Source organism: Odontesthes bonariensis, chromosome 2, assembly GCF_027942865.1.
Source record: "Odontesthes bonariensis isolate fOdoBon6 chromosome 2, fOdoBon6.hap1, whole genome shotgun sequence".
In the NCBI taxonomy this organism is placed as follows: domain Eukaryota; kingdom Metazoa; phylum Chordata; class Actinopteri; order Atheriniformes; family Atherinopsidae; genus Odontesthes; species Odontesthes bonariensis.
In genome coordinates this window covers 9,149,217-9,169,451 of record NC_134507.1, presented here as the reverse complement: position 1 = coordinate 9,169,451, position 20,235 = coordinate 9,149,217, and the positions used below count along the sequence as shown (strand labels likewise).

General features: G+C 42.7%; 1 protein-coding gene and 2 long non-coding RNA genes across 4 annotated transcripts in view; 1 reads left to right on the top strand and 2 right to left on the bottom strand.

The window, feature by feature from the left end:
• Positions 1 to 1,125: 1,125 nt before the first annotated feature.
• LOC142390590 (uncharacterized) lies at positions 1,126 to 8,145 on the bottom strand. The gene is made up of 3 exons (XR_012770491.1): positions 7,956 to 8,145; positions 3,645 to 3,738; positions 1,126 to 1,756 (listed from the first exon to the last, which is right to left on the bottom strand). It is a non-coding gene; the product is annotated as an uncharacterized LOC142390590 (long non-coding RNA).
• On the bottom strand, positions 6,105 to 7,885 carry LOC142399224 (uncharacterized). The gene is made up of 3 exons (XR_012772858.1): positions 7,478 to 7,885; positions 6,595 to 6,725; positions 6,105 to 6,352 (listed from the first exon to the last, which is right to left on the bottom strand). It is a non-coding gene; the product is annotated as an uncharacterized LOC142399224 (long non-coding RNA).
• Positions 7,957 to 20,235, top strand: part of LOC142390579 (phosphofurin acidic cluster sorting protein 2) — a 44,618-nt gene continuing 32,339 nt past the window's right edge. For both annotated transcript variants that reach the window (XM_075476137.1, XM_075476127.1), the window contains exon 1: positions 7,957 to 8,289. In XM_075476137.1, coding sequence (XP_075332252.1) covers positions 8,078 to 8,289 — 212 coding nt within the window. In that variant the 5' untranslated portion in view covers positions 7,957 to 8,077. The remainder of the gene's footprint in view (positions 8,290 to 20,235) is intronic.

The following is a 20,235-nucleotide window of genomic DNA, read 5'->3' as shown; positions in this document are numbered from 1 at the left end:
TACAAGTAATTATTATTAGCTAGCTGTTGACATATTCTATTTGAGTCAGCTGGTGTTCCCAGTGCACCAGGCCTGTGTGCAAGGAGCACAAACATTTAGTGGTCATTTGCGAGGGATGTAAATATTGAGATGCAATTTGTGCTCTAGTTATATGTTAAGGTATTTTATTTTGTTTTACAGTTTACAGTTCTGTTAAATAGCTGTGTTATCTGTTATCATGGTTCTGTTATTTCCTGTCCTGGTTCAGTTATTTAGTTCCTGTTTTATTTTTGTAGTGGTTGTCCTCTTGTGTTCTGTTCCATATTTACTTACTGTCTTTGTCTTTTTCCTGCTCGTTTTTGATTCCTCACACCTCTGTCTTGTTGTATTGTTTGTCCATCCGTGCCTCCTAGTGTTTTCCCCACCAATCCATGTTCTGCTCACTCCCCTCACCTGAGCTTCTCCTCCCTCTCTTCACCTGTTCTTCTTCCTCTTTGTATTTAAGTTATTTATTATGTTGTTGCGTCTTCCAAAGTAAGTCTTGCTGTTCTGGTCTTAGTCTGGTAGTTGTATTTGTATTGTAGTCGTCATAGGCATAGTCATAGTCATAGTCATAGTCATGTTTTACCTATTTACCTTGTTCTTCCATTTTCTGTTTTTGGATCTTGCCTATAACCCTTTTTGGTTATATTAAAGATGCTTTGTTCAAACTCCCTCAGCCTACGGTGTCTGCATTTGGGTCCACCTTTTGCCAACTTTGCCACCCCAAAAACCTGACAGTATGTGCATGTGAAAAAATGACAAACATGTTGCAAATACTAAATAAGTGTTTGGCCCCACTCACTGCTAAAGTAAATACTTGAAACAATTTAAATAGTATTAAGTTACTTTATTTTATGTCACACTTGGATGAATGGGTCATTTTTGACCCATGTGTGTAAATTCGATGTAGTAAAAACTACTTTTGTTTACAAAGTATGAAAGTAAAAATGAAAATAATGATCAGTGGTGATCAAAAACAAGATATTTAAAGAATACTTGGAATATTCAATCGTAAATCAAATTGATTTCAAAAGATAGAACAAAGAGAAACTCAGCCAGCATGAAATAACCTTGGAAATGATTGCGGGTCATTTTTTACCCATATTGCGCATCAAAAGGTTAAACAAACGTACACTGAACTCTCACTGCATTTGTTGTATGAGCACAATGATTCTCATGTAGTACTTTGCTTTTGGTATCTAAAACAATAAACAGAACAAAAGAGAATCAAATCAGTATTTGTTGAGTTCATATTTTGTCTTTAAAAGAAGACCAGCACCATGCTTCTTCTTAGTATTTGGCCTCCTTTAGTCGCTGGGTACAATACTTTAGCCTATGATCTGATGCATTACAAAACTACTTCAGATTGTAAATATAAACAGAGATATGGGTGATATTAGAGTTCTTTGCTGTTTCGTTGGATTGTAGTTTGGTTTCCTCACGTTTTGTTGAGATCTGTGGGACCCATGTGTTCCATAGCTGTATATTTCCTTCCAACTGTCATTTTAAGAAATAATAAACTGATCGGATGGAGTGATGGATCAGAATCTAAACATATAAGATTGTACAAAACAGGACTCAAAAGCTGTCCAGACTTCGGAAATAGTTCAGAGGGTTTATTTCAACAATGGAGAGGCTTGATAGGCAGGTTGTAGAGGCCTTGGGAGAATGTGGCAGTTGGAGAGTGGGCGTGCAGGCTAAAAACCAGGGTTGAGCAATCAGTCAAGGGCGAGACCTTGGAGACACGGGACAATTCAGTTCAAGACAATATGATGGAAATTGGAAATGAACTAATTAAATTCATAGACAAACATCCGCTATCAAACAAGATGAAAGGACAAACTACAGCTAATGATAATCAGCAGGTGGGCGGGCAGGTGGTTGCTCAAGAGCAGGGCAAAATTCCCACACCATCACAGGCCAAAGGAAAAAGAAGACAAAGGGGGAAAAAAATTCAAATAAAAGGCAAAAAAAATAAACAGGCATCCAGGCAAGAACCGTGACAAAAAGGATGAATTTGGGTGTCCCATCTCTCCCCAAAACAGCAGTCTCTAAATACTGACATTTACCAGACTTAATCCCTATTTTCATAATAACATTGTATACATTTCTATTGTAAGTCTGACTTGCCATCAGAAAGCATTTACAGCTAACATTAGAATATTTTTTAAAAGTGAAAAGAATATAAACAAGCCCATCTTCAAATGCTAATGTACTGTCACCTTTTACCAACTCCAGTTCCAAAAAAAAAGGTTGGGATGCTTCATAAAATATCAATAAAAATTGAATGCACTGGTTTGTAAATCTCACAAACCAGTGCTCTGTTAACAAAAAAAAAATAAACATAGAAAAGATACCAAATGCTGAAAGTGAAACAGTTTACGGAAAATACTAGCTCGTCTCAAATTTGATGCAGAGAATAAATGTCTGGAAAAATAAATGGCACTAAAGAGAAACAGCTGGAGGAACATGTTGCAACTAATTAGGTTAATTGACAACAGGTCAGTTACATGACTGGGTATATAAAAAAAAGAGCAGCATAGAAAGGCAGAGTCGGTAAGAAGTAAAGATATCCAGAGGTTCAGCAATCTGCATCTGGAAACTGAGAATTTGAGAATAATGTTCCTCAATGTAAAGTTGTAAAGACATTGAATATTCCATCATCTGCAGTGGATGACATCATCAAAAGATTCCAAGAATCTGGAGACATCTCTGTGCACAACAGACATGGAAGATGTGACATAAAAACAGACATGACCCTGCATGGCCTCAGGAACACCGACAGAAATCATTGTTCAAGAACAAATGCCATCCACAGATGCTCATTCATACGAAGAAGAGTCTATATGTCAAACATCATCCATCCTCTCTGGGCCAAAGCTCCTTTGAAATGGACTGAGGAAAAGTGAAAAATTGTTCTGTGGTGAGATGAATCAAAACTTGAAATTCTTTTTGAAAATCACGGAGGTCATGTCCTTCAGACTAAAGAGGAGAGGGACCATCTGGCTTGTTATCAGTGCTCAGTTCTAAAGCCTGCATCTCTGCTGGTGTGGGAGTGCATCAGGGCTTTCTAAATATGGGACGATTCTGTTTTCCAAGGAAAGGTTGGCAACCTTAATCAGTGCCTATGGAACGTCCAACTTGCACATCTGGAAAGGCAATGCAGAAAAGTATACACACGTTTTAGAGCAGCATAAGCTCCCATCCAGGCTTCTTTTTTCAGGTAAGGCCTTGCATATTTAAGTGGTAAACAGACTTCACAGCTTGCAAACACTTTGTTTAGCCAGCTAAGACTTGTTCTTCTTCAGCTCATCACTTAGTTTTATTAAAAGAGCAGCCCACAGTTGCTGAGTGTTATCGCAGAAGAAGAAGAAGAAGAACTTTTATTTATATAGCACCTTTCCTAGATAAAAATCACAAAGTGCTTTACACAGTAAAACAAAATTACAAAGGGAAAACAAGTTCATATATGGATACAAAAAAGTGACATCGGGCCAATCAATTAAAAGCCTAAAGAAGAACGTCTTCATTCATGCAGAGTTTAAAGAGTCAGAATTTCTCAATTTCTACAACTGTCAGCAGTTTGCAATTCCTATGAATTTCTAAATGACATATTTGCATACCTTTTTTCTCAGGCCTACATCATGCCTCAGGCTGCTGATCATGCACTATACCTACAGGGAAGTGCAACTGTTTTGACTCAGTTTCAGTCCATTTCTAAATGAAGTAAGAAAAAACGAGAAAGGACTTGACACGAGCAAGAAAGACTTCAGCTAATTACGTGGATAATTATTTCAAGGTGGCTAATGTGAAAACTTTTTTTTTTTTTTTGACAGGAAAAACACCCCCCCAAAAAATTAGCACAGAAATGTGTTTTAAAGGTCCCATGGCATGAAAATTTCACTTTCAGAGGTTTTTGAGCCTTAAAATGAGTTTCTCTAGCCTCCTTAAGTCACCCCAGTGAGTAGAAATTGCGAAATGTATTCACAGAGCAGTACAGCATTTCTTCCGTGTTTTGAACAGAGCGCCTCGAATTGTCTCGTTGACTCAAGGCTCCTGGTATGACGTCATGCCAGGATAGAGCTCATCAAAATTTCCCACCCCCTCTCTCCGCCACGCCCTCTGTCTCCACCCACTGCTGGTAAACTACCTGTATCTTACCCGCCCAACTCATGTGGAGTAGACCGAGACTCGCCACGACTGAAGACAGTCACAGAAGATACAGCAATGGGTTCCAAACGACTTTACCATGCGAAATGTACTGTGCCAGGATGTGAAGATGAAGAGAAGAATATGTTTCCGCTTCCATCCGCTGTCCCTTTGAAAACGGAATGGCTAATTTCATTTAGAGGGACGGGTGCCCATGCATGTTCCAAAGAGCGTCAGTGTTTGCGCGACACATTTCAGAGGAATGTTTTCACAACCATACACCTGAAGTTGAAGCCTGGATCAGTGCCAAGCCTTGCCGGTCCATCAGCTACCCACACCGATCAAGTAAGTCATAATTATTTGCTAGCCGCTAGCACTTTATGGGTGACAGGCAGCTAACTAGCCAACATTAGCTGTGGAGGTATTTATCCATGAAACCTACACTGCGCTACAAAACCAATACTCTGTTAAACTGGTTAGATTTGGAAAATTGGTTGTAAAACAAGACATTTGACCAAGTATCTTACATGTAGGGGACTACAAACAGCATGAATACTTAGGTAAGCAAGTCTAGTTCTGTTCTGCGGCTAGATACGTCTGTTACACGGAAAATGACGCCCGACGATAACAATTCATATTTTGTAAGCCTTTCTTTAGATTGGTGACTTTATATTTTGAAAGCTTTTGTTGCGGTTTGGTGAATTTTTTTTTAAACGTCGAGTCGTTTCTGCGTCTTTCGTGTGTGATATGCGATCGGGTGTTGTGGCTAGGTGAAGGGTGTTTAGCAAACGTTTGCTGACTACCCTCGAACATACACCATTACGTATCTGTCAATTCGAACACAATTTTACTTCAAATCTGTCGTGACACGTCAGTTTATCACGAGTGTAATGCTCGGCTTTCGAACCATGAGATGTGTGCTCTCTGTCTGCATCAGGTTCACTCTTCACTGGCCAGCACATCAAGTGCTCACGTCCAGACATCCCGGACCAGGGATGCTGCCTGCCAGACTGACCCCATTGTCACTAGGACTGCAGCCACACCGAAGAATGTTGTCTTTCTCTATAGTGGAATGCTTTGCAGGTGAGATGTTTTACCTTGTAGTTGTTGAAAGTTTTTGTTGTCTGAAATGTCATTATTGAGCCGGGTTTCTCCAGCACTATAAGGCACAAAACACCTAGACCAGGTCCCCTGAAAAGATTGTCTTGTGAATGTAATTTATATTTGATTTACCAAAAAATGTATACTTTTAGGGGGTTTTCAGATCATAGTTCCTATGAAACTTCACAATATATGAAAAGCTTTTTCCAAAATGTTTTATACCTACTTTCAAAAATATTGTTTTATTTGTTACTACCATTAAAAGCAGCATTTAAATGTTTCAAATGCTATCTCAGCTGGTATCACTTTCCTGATGCTTGAAATCAGATTAAAAAAAAAGTAATGAGAACAGCTTCTATAGCATTTTGGAAAAGAGCTTTTCATATGCTCTCCCATGATGATGCATGTGTCTCTACCAGCTAACCCCCACCACCATGACAAATGAAAATTCTGTGAGAAACACCGTTTACACATTGTTTCTTGTTCTTTCAGACTGTACTTGGCAGCGATCCACTTTAATAAAAATGCGAACCGACCACAGGCCCAGACAGCAGACGGTGTACCTCTCTTCAAAATCTCCTTTCCCAAATCCAAGAAGGGGGAGTGCACAGTCAAACGTCAAAAGACTAAGCCAACCTTTGGTAAGACCTCAAAAGTTCAAGAATTCAAGTCCAACTACTTTTGCCTTTATCAAATTTACTGAGGTTAATTCCAACAAATAGGAATACAAAAAATGTGAGAAATAGAAATCTAAACAAACATAAATATATAGAACAAATATAAATATATAAATAGATATAAAAATAAACATTGAAATGTACAAATGACTAACTGAAATATACAAATGTTGTGTGTGTACAGTGTGTATGAATGTTCTGTGTGAAAAGGGAATGTGGATGTCCTGATGGACCTAATTTTTCACATGCGAGGCAGTCTAAACCCGGTGCAGTGTCCTTCATCATCGGGGTACTCGGCACGGACACGCAGGACCACACAGGCAGGAATGACCACTCTGATCCGGCGACCCAAAAAGCCCCAGCACCACGCCACGAACTGCCTGTAGGCCAAATACCTGAAGCGCCTGGAAGAACAGATAGAAAAAATTACTCTTGAAGAGAATGTTGTTGTTCTTCTGTTATTGCTATGTTGTACATATTTACATATTCCTAAGGATTATTCTTGATTGTGTTTTAATAATGTCTTGTAAATAAATCTACAAACACTCTTCATACTGTCTGCATAGTTGAATTATCAGGCTCTGTTGGGTGGGTGTACTGTAAACTCTATGTATGTGGCTATGAGTGATTATTTTACAACACTTACCGATGGGTTCTTCTCAGGCGTAAACTGCCAAACAGGTAGATCCAAATGTTTACAGTGTTACCTGAGGGATCTCCATGCAGCATCTATTCTCCCTTTCTGTGGGCATTATCTCGCAAATTCCACATTGACACCTATTATTAAAAAAAAAGGCAGTGTAATGATATTCTGTTTTCAGGTAATGCCGGCAAATATAACAATGAAACATCTTTAGTGGCAAGTAAATGAGTTAACAGGTGAGCATGAGAATAATTACATGCTGGTCAGAATACTATCATGTTTTTTGCATGCCATAGGCTACTGTATAACTACATGGGCAACGCACAGCTAGCTGTTCCCAGTGAAGACGGGCTGCTAAAAAGGTGTACACAGAAATATGTAGCATAAGTTTCATTCCGTGTAGCTACACTTTGGATCCAGCACCTGGTCAGGATATGATGAGGTATGTTTTTTTTTTTTTTTGTATATTATAGCATGTAAACCTTTTTGTCTAGAAAACTTGGTTATAAATCGCTCCCCTTATGTCAACACTGGGTGGAGAATCATTTGCATGTTGGCAATGTGTACTATGGGAAATACTTTGGCAGTGTTACTGTTGTACAATGCAAGGCGACATTGAGAAAGTTACTTGGTGTAGAGACTGGAGATGCCAGCAGCCATACTCACTAATGTTAGCACTGCAAATACGTGCCCACATTGCAAAATAAGTTTGGGAACTTATACGTTTTGTAAGCAAAAATAATATTTTAGGTAGTCCTGACGTAGTGACTACAATTTCTGCTCTAATTAGGCTACTGTAGGCTAAGCCACTGCTAGTATCTGCGCACCTCAGTGGTTCGGACCGACCCAACTATAAACGTTTCCAGACATAACATTTCAAACTCACCATTCTGAGACGTTTTGCTGAAGGCGCTGCTGATCTGCAGTTTGTTGCTGAACTGCCTGCGCCTCGGCTTCAGGGTCCAATTCCGGGTTGAAGGCGAAAGGTACGATGGTTTGCTCACCTGCCATTTCTATTTTTTTTCCTACTAGCAGGCAGCTAACATGCGCGGAGCCAAAACAGAGAATCAGACACGCCCCCATTCAGCCATGACACACCCCTCGCGCTCCTCCTTGCTTCTCATTAGGAAAACAGGGCACTGGAGAGAGCGCTGAAATGCGGCTTTCTTCTAAGTGGCCAAATCTGCGTTTTTCGGGTGAATTTTGAGAACGGCTGGGGGTATAACATCCTGAAGCCTCCGAAAGCCCATTTAAAGCGCCGCTACTATACCATGCCATGGGAACTTTAAGACTTGCTAAATAGTCAATAGATGTCCCACCCTATGCTGCCCCCTATCAGCAGTAACAGGCCCCGCCCCGCCTACCAACATCCATAGTCGATGAAGGGAGGCTGGGAGACCGGAGGAACAGGAGCAGGCGGCACAGGGCTCAGCGGCTCCCGCGTTCGTCCGACACTTAACTAGAGCTGCTCCCAGCAGTGGTGGTGATGATGGCGGCGGCTGTAGAGAGAGGAGGCGTACGGGCCGCTTTCCTGAACCCGAGCAGCGGTGGCGGTGGTGGACCCGCACCAACAGTACTCCCGACCGGAGCGTTAACCGGGGCTGTGGTCCTGGGCTCGGGCTCCGGCGGCATGCCTGTACCCATGAACCTCTTTGCGACCTGGGAGATAGACCGATCATCCCCGAGCTGCGTTCCGAGGTAACTTTAACAACGTCGTGTTTGGCGCAAACGTCCACACACCGCGGTGTCTACAGATAGCCACAGCGTTTGATAAACACCAGCTCTGATAAACAACGCCCTCACCGACTGTAGGAGCCGAGCTGCCACACATTTCCAAAACAGTGCTAAAATTGCAAGCTAACTAGCAAGGGGGCTAATGCTAAAGCTTCCTAGCAAACAGCACTGGTGTTCGAGTTGCTATGGTGCTTTGTGCGGAATTAATGCTTTTTACTATGTTTCTTTTTCTCCTCTCAGACTGCAGTCGGTTGTACTGGCCAGTTTTGAGTGGTCAAGTGTACTCCAAATGTTTAGAATGGGTCCAAAGCATTGTACTGTTCCTGTAAACATTTGGTGTGCTCATTTTTATTTTTATTTTATTTTTATCTCGACCGTTATTATAACTGGCTGACAAAAGTTTAATCAGTTTATCAGTCAGACGGCTTGCGGCTGTTTTGTCTTCAACACCGGTGTTTCCTAAAGTTCCTATCTAAAGTTTCGCAAATGTTGAATGTCCTCGTGGGCCTGTGCTTGCTCAGATTTACGGAAAGCTTGCCACCTAATAGCAACATAACTATCTATAAATACAGTGACATGGATGCCGTGCTACGCGTAAGTGGCAGGCATCCTTTTCATCCTGTAGCCGCGGCTCAGTGTGTCATGCCTCGGCTGGGCAAATGGCAGCTCAGCAGTTGGCTGGCCATTTGAATGTGAGAGATCAACAGATTTTTGGCGTTCATGATGTGTGAGGTTGCTTTTACGTTTAGGATCAACCCCCCGCCCCTCCCTTCCCTTCCCTCTTTTGGCCCTACAACAAAAACAGCTGCTCAAAGTGTTGACTCAGCAGCTGGTACAGTTACAAAGTAAATAGTTGTCACTTATGTGGATGCAGATGTGCTCTTAATCACTGCATTGTCTTCATGTTACTGTGATTGCACTTATTTAAGTCGAGTCGAGCAGTGACATTCAATACTGTGCATTTGTATATACCGTCAGTGAGCAGGCATGGCTGCCACCTGACCAGGAACCTCTGGGGGCTGTGGGCACATTAATCAGCTTTGACCTAGATCTGCTCCACTCGTTGGGATGGAAGTGGGCTTGCGAGGGGAAGGTTTCCTCCACTGTCGATGTGCAAGTGTGCGTTTGCCTGCTGTCGCTTTTAGCTGTTGCCAGCATGGGGTTCGTGTGTTTGTATGTGGAGGGCATGGTTAATCTATTCACATTTTGAATTCAGCAGGGATGAGAATGGGCAGAAGTCTATGGGGCGACAGCATTGCTTTCTAGAGTTTGTGACAGAATTGGTTTGATTTTGTGATTGAAATAGATTCAAGTTCCAAAGTGACACATACTGAAGCTGTAGGCATTGTTTTCTGCACTTGGGCGTGCACGTTTCAGATAGTTGCATCCATGATGTTTTAAGCCTGTCTCAGGGGCCATGAGCATGCATTCATAGAACATATACATACATGGTGCATTGATTTCCCATGTCTCGATCCAACAGAAAGAGGCCTCTGCATTGGATGACATACACATTGTATTGTGGATTAATGCAGCTGTGGATGATAATGGATTATAGGCACACAGTAAAGGATTACCACTCATTGTTTTACATGACGATGTAAGTAGTGTTTCTCATTGATGTATGAGAGGTTTAGCTCCATCCAATATGTGATGGAGTAATATTTAGCGAATATAATGATTTATGGCATGACTGTTGGTCTTAAAAGATTTATTGTAATTATTGTTAGATGTGGTGGCATGTGGGCTCAGCACTTACTTAATTTTCAAAAGTTATTTCTGCCTTTTGTGTATTTGGAGCTTTTAACCTTGGCTGGTGTGAGAAGTTCTGCATTGAGCCCAGCCCAAGGCCTGTTTTGGGGATTTTTGCCTCGGCATTCTTTCAGGGGTTGGGCCATTTTGTGTGCAGCTGTTTGCTCTTCTACAAGCTTTTAACACATGTGGGTGTCCGGCGAAGTGGCATGGGCTCAAATGTGGGTATGGGTCTGTTATCGATTGGCTGTTTTTTGTTGTTGTTGTTGTTTTTTTTTTTAAATAGTGATGCTCCTAACAACACACAGCTGATTTTCATTAGTGAATAATAATTCTAAGCCCTGCAGTCCAGTGTGGGAATATACTTTATCCACACTGGACACATGTCAGCTTTTATATTTTCTCCCAGCATGAATTTGTGGTCCCTGACAGTTGTAGTTGACTATTGTAGGGAGTAAACCCACATGAATATTTCCTCTTTTGTTCCAGTCAGTCTTCTGTCAAGATCAATTGCTTGTTATTGTAGCATTAGCTTGCTTATACAGTTTTTGTTTAGAGATGCCTCAATGGATTAGCTGGCGGCCAGAATTGGTCGCTTTTTTTTGGCCGGCTGGGCCAGCCAGTCACTCCCAGATTTGTCTGATTCTGTGCCGGTCGGATTTACATGCAGACGTCGCACAGGGGTTCGAGTCATGTGCGCAGTGACTGAAATGACATGTTGTCTCCGTGGGAGACTGTTGCTAGAACACAAGTGGCACCCCTTTCAAGACTTAAAAAGGTGTGTTGTGAGCGATGTTTTTTTTCAATGTGTAAAAAAAAAAAAGAGAAACTGTAACTGGCCAAGACAATCCGATCCCAGCTGCTATCGGGCGAGAGGCAGTGTGCACCCTGGACAGGTCTCCCTAGTTCCCCCCCATAGCAAATAGCTGACTAGTGCTTTGGTAATGCCGCTGACTTAACCAGAGACAGCTGTGGGATACGGTTCACGAGAGAATTCCAGAGATGTTCTCAAATTGCATTTTATGGTTTGATTTAGGACTTTCCTCTGAAAGTTAAGACTCAGTCTGTGTGTGTGTGGAACTGTACACAACACAAGGGCACTCACTAATGTGGCTACCTTAGATGTGCAAAAAAGCTAAGTGGAATGAATGTGCCTACAAATCTGAGGCTTTCCATAAAGTGAAACAGTATCTTATCAAATGCTTTTGATATTTACTTCTTTATATGTGTTGCGAACCCTTTTTCTTATAGGTGCCTCCCCCCGTCAAAGGTGTTGATGTGATCACATCGCCAAAACGGTCAGAGTTAATGACTGTAGGACAGTCTAAGGCTTAGGGCTCCAGCTGACCTGCCTATATTTGTGGCAAGGCAGGCATTTGTTGTGGAAAGGATGGGGGTCTTTTCAGGAATGACACCAATTCAAAGGTCACGGCGGTGCTGTGTTTATTTTCTAACAACAAAGAATGTGCCACATGATGAGACGAGAGGGTGGGCTTCTTACCAAGGTCAAAGATCCAGAACAACTTTGATTCGAGAGCTGCTAAAGGGCCGTGTATACTCTCGCAGCAGTGTCGCAGTGAGCTTGTCGCAGACATGACGCAGTTATTTTTGACTTATGCCCAATTTTGAAGCGCGGTCTGCGCTATGTTAATCCCACGCCACAACGCAAGAGGGATAATCACGAACAAGCTAGGATTGTGAGTGTGGTGGGTGGCGTGTTTCTCTTCCGGTTACGGAGGTCATTCAACAACAATGGCGACTGGACGAATGCGCACTTTGATTGAGATGCAGCTGATCGATCTAGAAATAGAATAAATATTGCTACTACTGGAGCTGGCAGAGAGGCGAAAGAATTGTCACAGTTAGCGTCACCATTAGCTGGTTAGCAAACCGGAAATACGCATAGTGTAGAGCGGATGTAGAGTTGACCAATCAGAGGCCTCCTTTCTCTCCTCCCTGCGACGATATCTGCGGCACTAGCCCCTTTCACACTGCGACCCGCTACCTTAGCGGGTCCAAATTGCACCTTTGACCCGCGTCGAGCAATGGGAACACTTGGCGTGTTGGTGACCCGTGTCGCCTGAAGCTGAGTTCAGGGGGAGTTGCCTAGTGGCAGAGCGTCACACGAAACACATAGCATGCTGGGCGTGTACAATGACGTAGGCACAAGCCATGCGTTGGAGGTAGGGTTAAATAGAGTAGAGTAGAGTACTATTTATTAATCCCGAAGGAAATTAAGGTGTCAAGTAGCAACTTGACACCTCGTCTTTGCAACTGTTTTTGCAATTGTATATGCAGTTCATGGAGATGTTATTTTACGGGGTGTTGATGGTTACAACGTGGGATGCTGCCGAAGAACATATGCGGAGAATACAAGAGCACTATAGTCCCCGAAATGTGGCGGTAAATAACGTCCTCTGCTTGGGGGCTGAGGAGCTCGCGGACCTCCTTGTCTCCCCAGACGACCTGGTTTCCGACCATAAACAGGCCTTAAGTTGTCACTAACTTTATGGGAGCAGCCAAGCGGTTTGCTCACGTATACCGTACTTGCTCATGAGGCTTCATTATGCCCAAAAGTTATGTTAGATGCAACAGCTGCCAGGAGACGGGCGTTGGAAATGATAGTCTTTTGTGGATCACTGAATTGACAATGTTTTCAAGATATGGAGGTTTTCTTTTTTGTTTGACATTTTCAATGCATGCTATGCTTCACTCTGGGTTCAGAGAGGTGAGGACATCTTAAAGGTGTGTTCACAAGCTTCGAACTGCATCAGTCCCCCTTTGATGCCCCTCCAGTGAGCCGAGCATCCTTTCCTCCGTCTGTTTGATTTATGTGAGTCGCAAGCTGGCCCTGTTTTCTTGTGAGTGGCAGAGTCGTATCTCTGTGGACTTTACAGACTCCGGTCAGATGTTTTGTTTTTTTTTGTTTGTTTTTCTGCACCTAATCTGAGCAATAGATCAAACTGATGTATGCTGTGCATGTCAGCAAATGAAGGTGATGAACAAAAACAAAGTCAAATTGGGAGCGTCGCGGCATTGTTATGTCTGCTTTGTTCTAGGCCTGTGAACATAAAGCCATCAGCTCGATGTTTTTACGTACGCTGCGGTGTCACCATACACTGAAGCTTCATGTGTTTAGGGTGCTGTCCTGTGTCGTCTGCGCTTTTAATCGCTTCCATTTGATCTCTTATTTTCTGTACGTTCTTTGTTAATCCTAAGATTAACATGTCGCACTTGGATGCAAATAGAGGAGGGTCTGTCTGTTTGCATGTCCTCAATTTACCCTTCTACCTCCTCAATAACATTGTCATCTCAAGGCATGGATATTGTTTCTCTTAGCAGGGGAGCTGCAGTAATCTGATTTCATAACAGGAAAAGAGGAGCTAGTAATCTGATGCTGCACACACAGACACTGTCGGCTTAATCCTCCGCTTCCTTTTGGAATCATAAACATGGCCCCGTCAGCCATCTCCAGTGCCCTTCAAGACAGTTACACAGCAGCCCATGTCAGTCTGTCATGTTTGCATTATTTGCTTGGCAATAGAATTGGCAGCTGATGTCATTTTACATGTACAAAAATGTCTTATTTGACAGCTCTGAACCACTTTTTTTTTTTTTTTTTATTATTTTTTTTAGGTTGAGTGGTTTGTGGAAAATATAATATTCAGTATTTAGCTAATAAATGACAAAGTCACCCTTAGTCACAAAACCAATATGAGAGTACAGAGTACTCATGTACAGCCTGGCGTGCACGATATTCGGGACATTCGTGCTGGCTCATGCACTGGCTGATTCACTTTTTAAAACGGGGCAGGTGTGGTGATTTTGTGTATCCACAAACACTGCAGAGCTGCTGTGGAATTGTGCCTGCGGGGGCCTGCGGAGCTGACCGAATAGAGCGGACTGGACTCTTAACAGTAGGGGCCACGTCCTCGGCTCATGTTTTTACAGGAAACATGCAGAAAACAAATAGCTCTCTGTTGGCTGTTTCATTGAAGTGAGCCCTCATGTTGCAGAATCCCTTTTTAAAGTCAACTGACATAGTCGTCATTTCACTGTAGCTTTATCGTAGAAGCTGCATTTCAGTTACTTTAGAAGATAACCATACCATGGATCTCTCTCTATATATATGTGTGTGTGTGTGTGTGTGTGTGCCATTTGTTCTTACTTGGGGCCAGTTTAGAGGAATAAAACGTACTGGGAATGCTTTTCAGATTTCAGTAACGTTAATAACCAGTGTAGTTCCCTTTTCTTGCTTGGTATCTTCAAATAAAATCAAGTCCCGACTTGGCCCCGCGCTTCACTGTGCTGTTCACACATTCTGCCAACAGTAGACCAATCAACACCCTCATTCCCGTTTTTCATGCTCACTCCCACTGCCTGAAATGTGTCAAAATTCTCTTGGTTTCCTTCCCTGCTTTCCTGGAGGAGGAATTTCCTTGGGAAACATTTGACATTCCTGGCAACTGGAGGGCTGCCAGTGCAGCCGGAGCCAGGCTGCTTCAGTGCTCTCCACGCTCAGTTGTTGACCAACAACAGGCTCTCTGGAAGGGTGCAGGATTGGAGCCGTTGATTGCCCAACCTGTTGAAAAGTTTCGCTGACCTGGCCTATACAGAGAGGCGTGCGCTGAATGCTAATGTTGAGTTCCTCACAAAGAGAAGAAAGGTTTGATTCCCCCTGCCTGGACCCCAGAGTGAAAGAAAGGCCAGATACTTGTGTGGGCGGAACCTGGGGTCTCAATAAGCGAAGAACTCCAACTTCCTGCGCCAGTGAGATAGAGGCGAGGAAATCGTCCTCTGATACAGGGAGGAACCTGTCAAAATAACCACGCTGGGGACAGTGCGTCTCCTCTTGACTTTTCTTTCTTGTTCTTGTTCCACTTGCTTCCCACCTCTCCCTTTCAGGCATCTGAGCTGGATGCGCCTGCAGCAGAGCTGTTTACCAGAAACTGTCATTTCGGATAGAAGGCATTTGAAAACACAAAACATTGTAGAGGTGATGGAGATCATGCACTGCTTTGTTATAGCCTGCTTCTTTATGCAGTTACTTGGTCCTTTTACTCGTGACAGTTCCCAGAAATCCTCCCTCATTGGACTCCGGGCAAAGACGAGCAGACCATCATACAGTTGATTAAACCTATGATTGAATCCTTTTTCTGCGTCCAACGGAGATCGTTTCTGTTTCTGTTCATTTTTCTTTCGGAATCACTGTCTTTGTTTGGTTGAATAATAGTCAGCACTTTTGCCTGGGTTGTCTAGTTTGGGGACATGACAGTCTTTACAGGGTCAGCTCCCAAATAGCATTGAGCTCGATGCCCTCCTCACTTTGACTAATCACAGATTAAGAAGTCTGAACTGTCTGGAGTCCTTACACGTACATTTGCTCAATTGATCTACTCCAGATTTTTGCCATCCTCTCGCCTCCGAGCAAAACGTCCAAGGTGTTAAATTGCTTTTGTGCAATCAAATGGCATCTGGCTCTGGATTATAATGAAATCAAACCGACAGGCCCTTTAGATCCAACACTGTCCTGAGTGTGTAATAAGAAATCCAGCCTTTGTTTCAGAGAATCCAGAGAATTTGTTTAGCTGCTTTAAATGCGTTCCATCCAGCCAATGCTTCAAAGCAATGTGCTGTGCTGGTCTTTGGAAATAAACAAGTAATTGGCTTTGGTAACTCCACTGATTCTCAGATTAGCTTCAACTTAAAAAAAAGTAACCTCTCTTACTGCAGCGACCACGGAAGTCTTCACCCTCGATGTGTCTTTTCAGTCTTTTTTTCCCACATTGTCTTTCTGAACGTGCACTTGCTTTCGAAGCAGTGTCAGCTTAATGAGCCTCGCCTCTTGCTTTCACTGACCTCTGCATCGCCGACATGAGAGCAATTTTTCCTGCGTGGACAGCGAGAAAAAGCAAGATCGGAATTTGTGCCGAAGGCCCGAGCCCGTATACATCCAGTCCATTTTTCATTTTAATGTATCGAGCCAGGGAGGGTGAACTGGAAGGAGTAGTCCGCAAGGCCACTGCTCACTCAGTGTTGACATGGCAGGATCACATGCTCCAGCTGTTTTATCTGCGTTGCTGAATTGCATAGCAAGTTACTTTCAATGGAAGTATCTTCTCTTCTGAGAAGTCTGTGCGTTGCTTCATGATCGCTGTCGTAGATAAAGCTGAATACTCTGGTGCTGAGCATCGTGCATTTATTGATTGCACAATTCCCAGCTCACTGCAGGCATTCTTCCTTTCTGGAACTTTTCTTGTACGTTGCAGGGGGGAAATTAAAAAAAAAAAAAAAAAAAAAAAAAAAAAAATTTGAAACGGAAGCCCAACGATCCTCATTAGCGCTGACAATAGACCGATCCCTGAAGCATCTATTTTCTTTTTTCTTTTTCCCACACTTGAAGCACCGGTATAACCTCATTAGAAACATTTCTTCTGTGTTCTGTGGCTGCACACTTGAGATTCTGGAATCTCTGATCTCAAATGAGAGCAGACAAACTAATTCGGCTGTGGCGGTTATGAGAGTTAAAGGGCAGATTTAATCCTGTCTGATGCTCAGCTGTGGCACCATATGTCAGCATGAAATATGTATAGTAAAAACTCAATTAAGCCGTTCGCATAAATGTCAGCGGTTTTTATTTCACCGAAAGACAACTCTCAGACTTCTCATGCTCATCTCTATCGAAAAAAGCTGTGAAATGGAGCTGGTGTGCTGTCTCCGCTGACCCTTGTTTTCTTATGAGTAAGCGCATTCTTAATTCTAAATCTTGGTCCAAAGCTTTCAAAATCAGTCCCGCTTGTGCGTGTTAATTTTTTCGAGCCATCTTGTTATTTTGTGTCTCATCCCAAAGGTGGAAGGTCGCAGCTTCTAGATGAGGCGACTGCTTTGCCGCATCCAGGGGCTTAACATTTATAAGTTTCTTGGCACGGACCAAGATCGGGTCTGCTCTGCCTTAGATGTTCAGATGTGTCAAAGCAGAGGTCAGGACCCCCCCCCTCGAAGAAAAATCCCCCGCCATCTCTTTTATAACATTTTCATCCTTTCGCCATCCAGCCCATTCACAGGTCGTTGTTGTTTAGATTAACCATCCTCTGTGATTTTTGAAAAGGAGCTTACATAAGCTGTGAACTCAAGACTCCAGCATACTCTCTGCACATTCATTTATTTCATGCTGTTTTGCACGTGGCGCGTCACAATAAAGACCAAGCGATTATGAATCGGCTCGTTATTGAGAACCTTTTTGAATTCACCGAAAAAGATCTGTTTTTGCATCAACAGTGTGCCTAGCCTTTAAGTAATCCACGAGGGAACTGTTGCGCCCACTTTCTTGAATATTAGAGTCCCTTTTGATTCTAACATTGGACTCCGGGCAAAGACGGGCAGACCATCATACAGTCGATTAAACCTATGATTGAATCCTTTTTCTGCGTCCAACGGAGATGGTTTCTGTTTTTGTTTTTTTTTACCTTTTGTTACGTGTGTACTTCAGCTTATCTGGTCCTGCTTGTCCACCACAAACAGTGGACTGCTGACGGTTCAGATCAGAGACAAAAGAGCTGTTAACCGCTGCAGAAACTGCACAAAGGCTGACGGCAACGTACTGTGTTCCTGAAAACTACCGTCAAATCGCTGAGGTATGAATGCGGCCTGGGGTTTTGTTTTTCTGCTGTCGAGGCTGAAGATTGGAATTGGATGCTAAAGTAATCTGATAGACCTCAGTAGGAGCTTGTGCATCTGAAGACATTTAGACGCTGACAAACTGAGTCGAGGACATTTGTTTGCTGACTTGCAAATCTTGTCTCCGGGGTTGTATTAACATGTAGGTAAAGAGCACAATGCTCCTTTGAATTTATGCAGGGATAAGCGGACTTGAAGCTGAAATATAGGGATGGGTCTAGTTGCATTAATCAGCAAGCGAAGCATTTTTTTTTATTTATTTATTTTTTACCTCAAAAGGTTTTTTCCCTCTGCCCCATCATTTTCAAAAGGAAATCGGAGAGGAGTCTGTCACCCACATGTGTTGGTGAAAGCTGTGGTTCAGTCTTCACAGATACCAACTCTTTCTTCAATGAGTGCTTGAAGGAGAGCATTGGCTTGAAGCAAATGGAAATATAGTCGGCCACTGAACACTATCCCATGTAGAATTACATGAAAAGTGGCGCTAATCCCAACAATGGTCAAAATTTTGACGACAGTCCAGTTATGACTGTTATGAGCTATTATATATAGCATGAGGGATGTTTTGTAGTCGAAGGCAAAATGCAAGTAAAAATCTACTAGAATAAATGTTTTTTTATCGTATAACGTTTCTTCTACAGTGCGGTGTCTCTGGGCCCAAAAGTTTTCATTGAGCGGAAACATTTGATCTTTGCAGTAGCTGAATGGTAAAAAGCAGAATCTGTGTGTTGCTTGCATTCCCTCTGGGACTCATTTTCATGTGTTCCCTTTAATAATATGGGATACATTGAAGATGGTTCCTTTGAGGTTTGATATATCCTGTAACTGAAGTGGCCATATCTGTCATTTTGCCACATGAGAAATGAACAATTGTTGCAAATATAGAACACTAAGTGATACTTTGTAAATTCACTCCCAGCCAGCCGTGCACAGACTTCTAAATACACACACACAGCATGACGGTTACTTTAAAACTTCTTTGGCACTTCACAAGTCACACTATGAGGGTTACGCTCTTACGACTCTGATATCATATTTAGCTACTTTTAACCTTTGAGTTCTGTTGCTATCATGGAAACTATGTTTTGATTCTCGCACGCACAGCCGTAGAAATCTGCCTTTGCTAGAACAGCTTCCTCTCGCCTGCTTTGTTTACCCTCTTTCCCGCTCTTTTACTGCGACTATGAGAAGATCCCATTCAGGGAAGTAAAGCCTAACCAGCATATGGCCATCTGGCACACATAACCAGATATTTGGGGTCGAAAATAGATTTTGCACGCCAGCCTAAGTGCAGGCTAAGCTCTTATGGCACATCCTACCGTGTGAACTTATTAAAACCTAACTTCAGCCCTTCAGATTGGTCTGCACGTTGGACTCAACTCAATGTTTCTACTTCCAAATAACCAGCGAATGCTTTGGTTTGTCCTTTGCGATGTAAAAAGTTGGGCTTTTTGTTGGAAAGCATGTCTGCGGGTGGTGTTTGGGTATTGATTTTAAAATGTAGAATTTTTTTTTTGTGCTTTTTAGTATTTTGATTGAAAAACCATGAATAAAATATATATTTTTTAAAAAGACGGTAAACTGCATTGTTTTGCTGTCTTAGCACAATTTAGTAGTTCTCCGTAGACTAGCCCCCCCCCCCCCCCACCCCAACCTCGGACAGGCTCGTCCTTGTGTTTGCTGTAAGCGACTCAAATATTCAGAGGAAGGAGATTTCAGACGAGCGTACCCTTTAGTTGGGCTAAATAATGCATCAAGACATGAACAAATCGTGGTGTTATTAAAGAACAAAGTGCTCTGGCTTTCCTCAGAAAGGGCCTTGAGTTTTTTCGGTTTCCCCTGTATGTGACCTAGTACCACAGAGTTTACTTAAGAATGCCATGCAGAGCATTATGCTCAAGCATGCTTTATTAAAGGAATGCGACTGCATTCACATCACAGAGAATACAAGAAATGGAACATTGAAAGCCCTGAAAGCATTACGGTACTTGAAGTCTTTTTCTTTTTTTCCCCCTCAGCAACATGGAAACCCCTCTGCACATACCAAACATAGACAGTCTTTTTTTCACCCAGCACTTTGTTACATCACTTATCCTCCATCCACCACTTCCCCCTGCTTTGTGCCCCCCAACAATTGCTGTGCAGTGATCCGAGGGCACGGAACTGGCAAAACATCAACTAGAATGCTGACCAGGGAGAAGGATGACAAAGGTGTGTTTCTGTTTAGGCAGTGTATCGTTAAATTCAGCGGGTTTTGGTGCTCTCTGTTTCAACGCCGTACGCATTGGTCGCAGGCTCCGAGGACCCGAGTCCACTTTTAGGTCACGGAGTTCTTCTGATGAGCACGGATACGCTGAGATGTTTGTCAAATAAAGTCAAAGTAACTTCCTCAAGTAGCAACTGCATAACCGCTACTGATGTTTGAGACCTTCCAACAGAGACAAATATGCATGAAATAACAAAAAGCTTCCAGCCTGATGA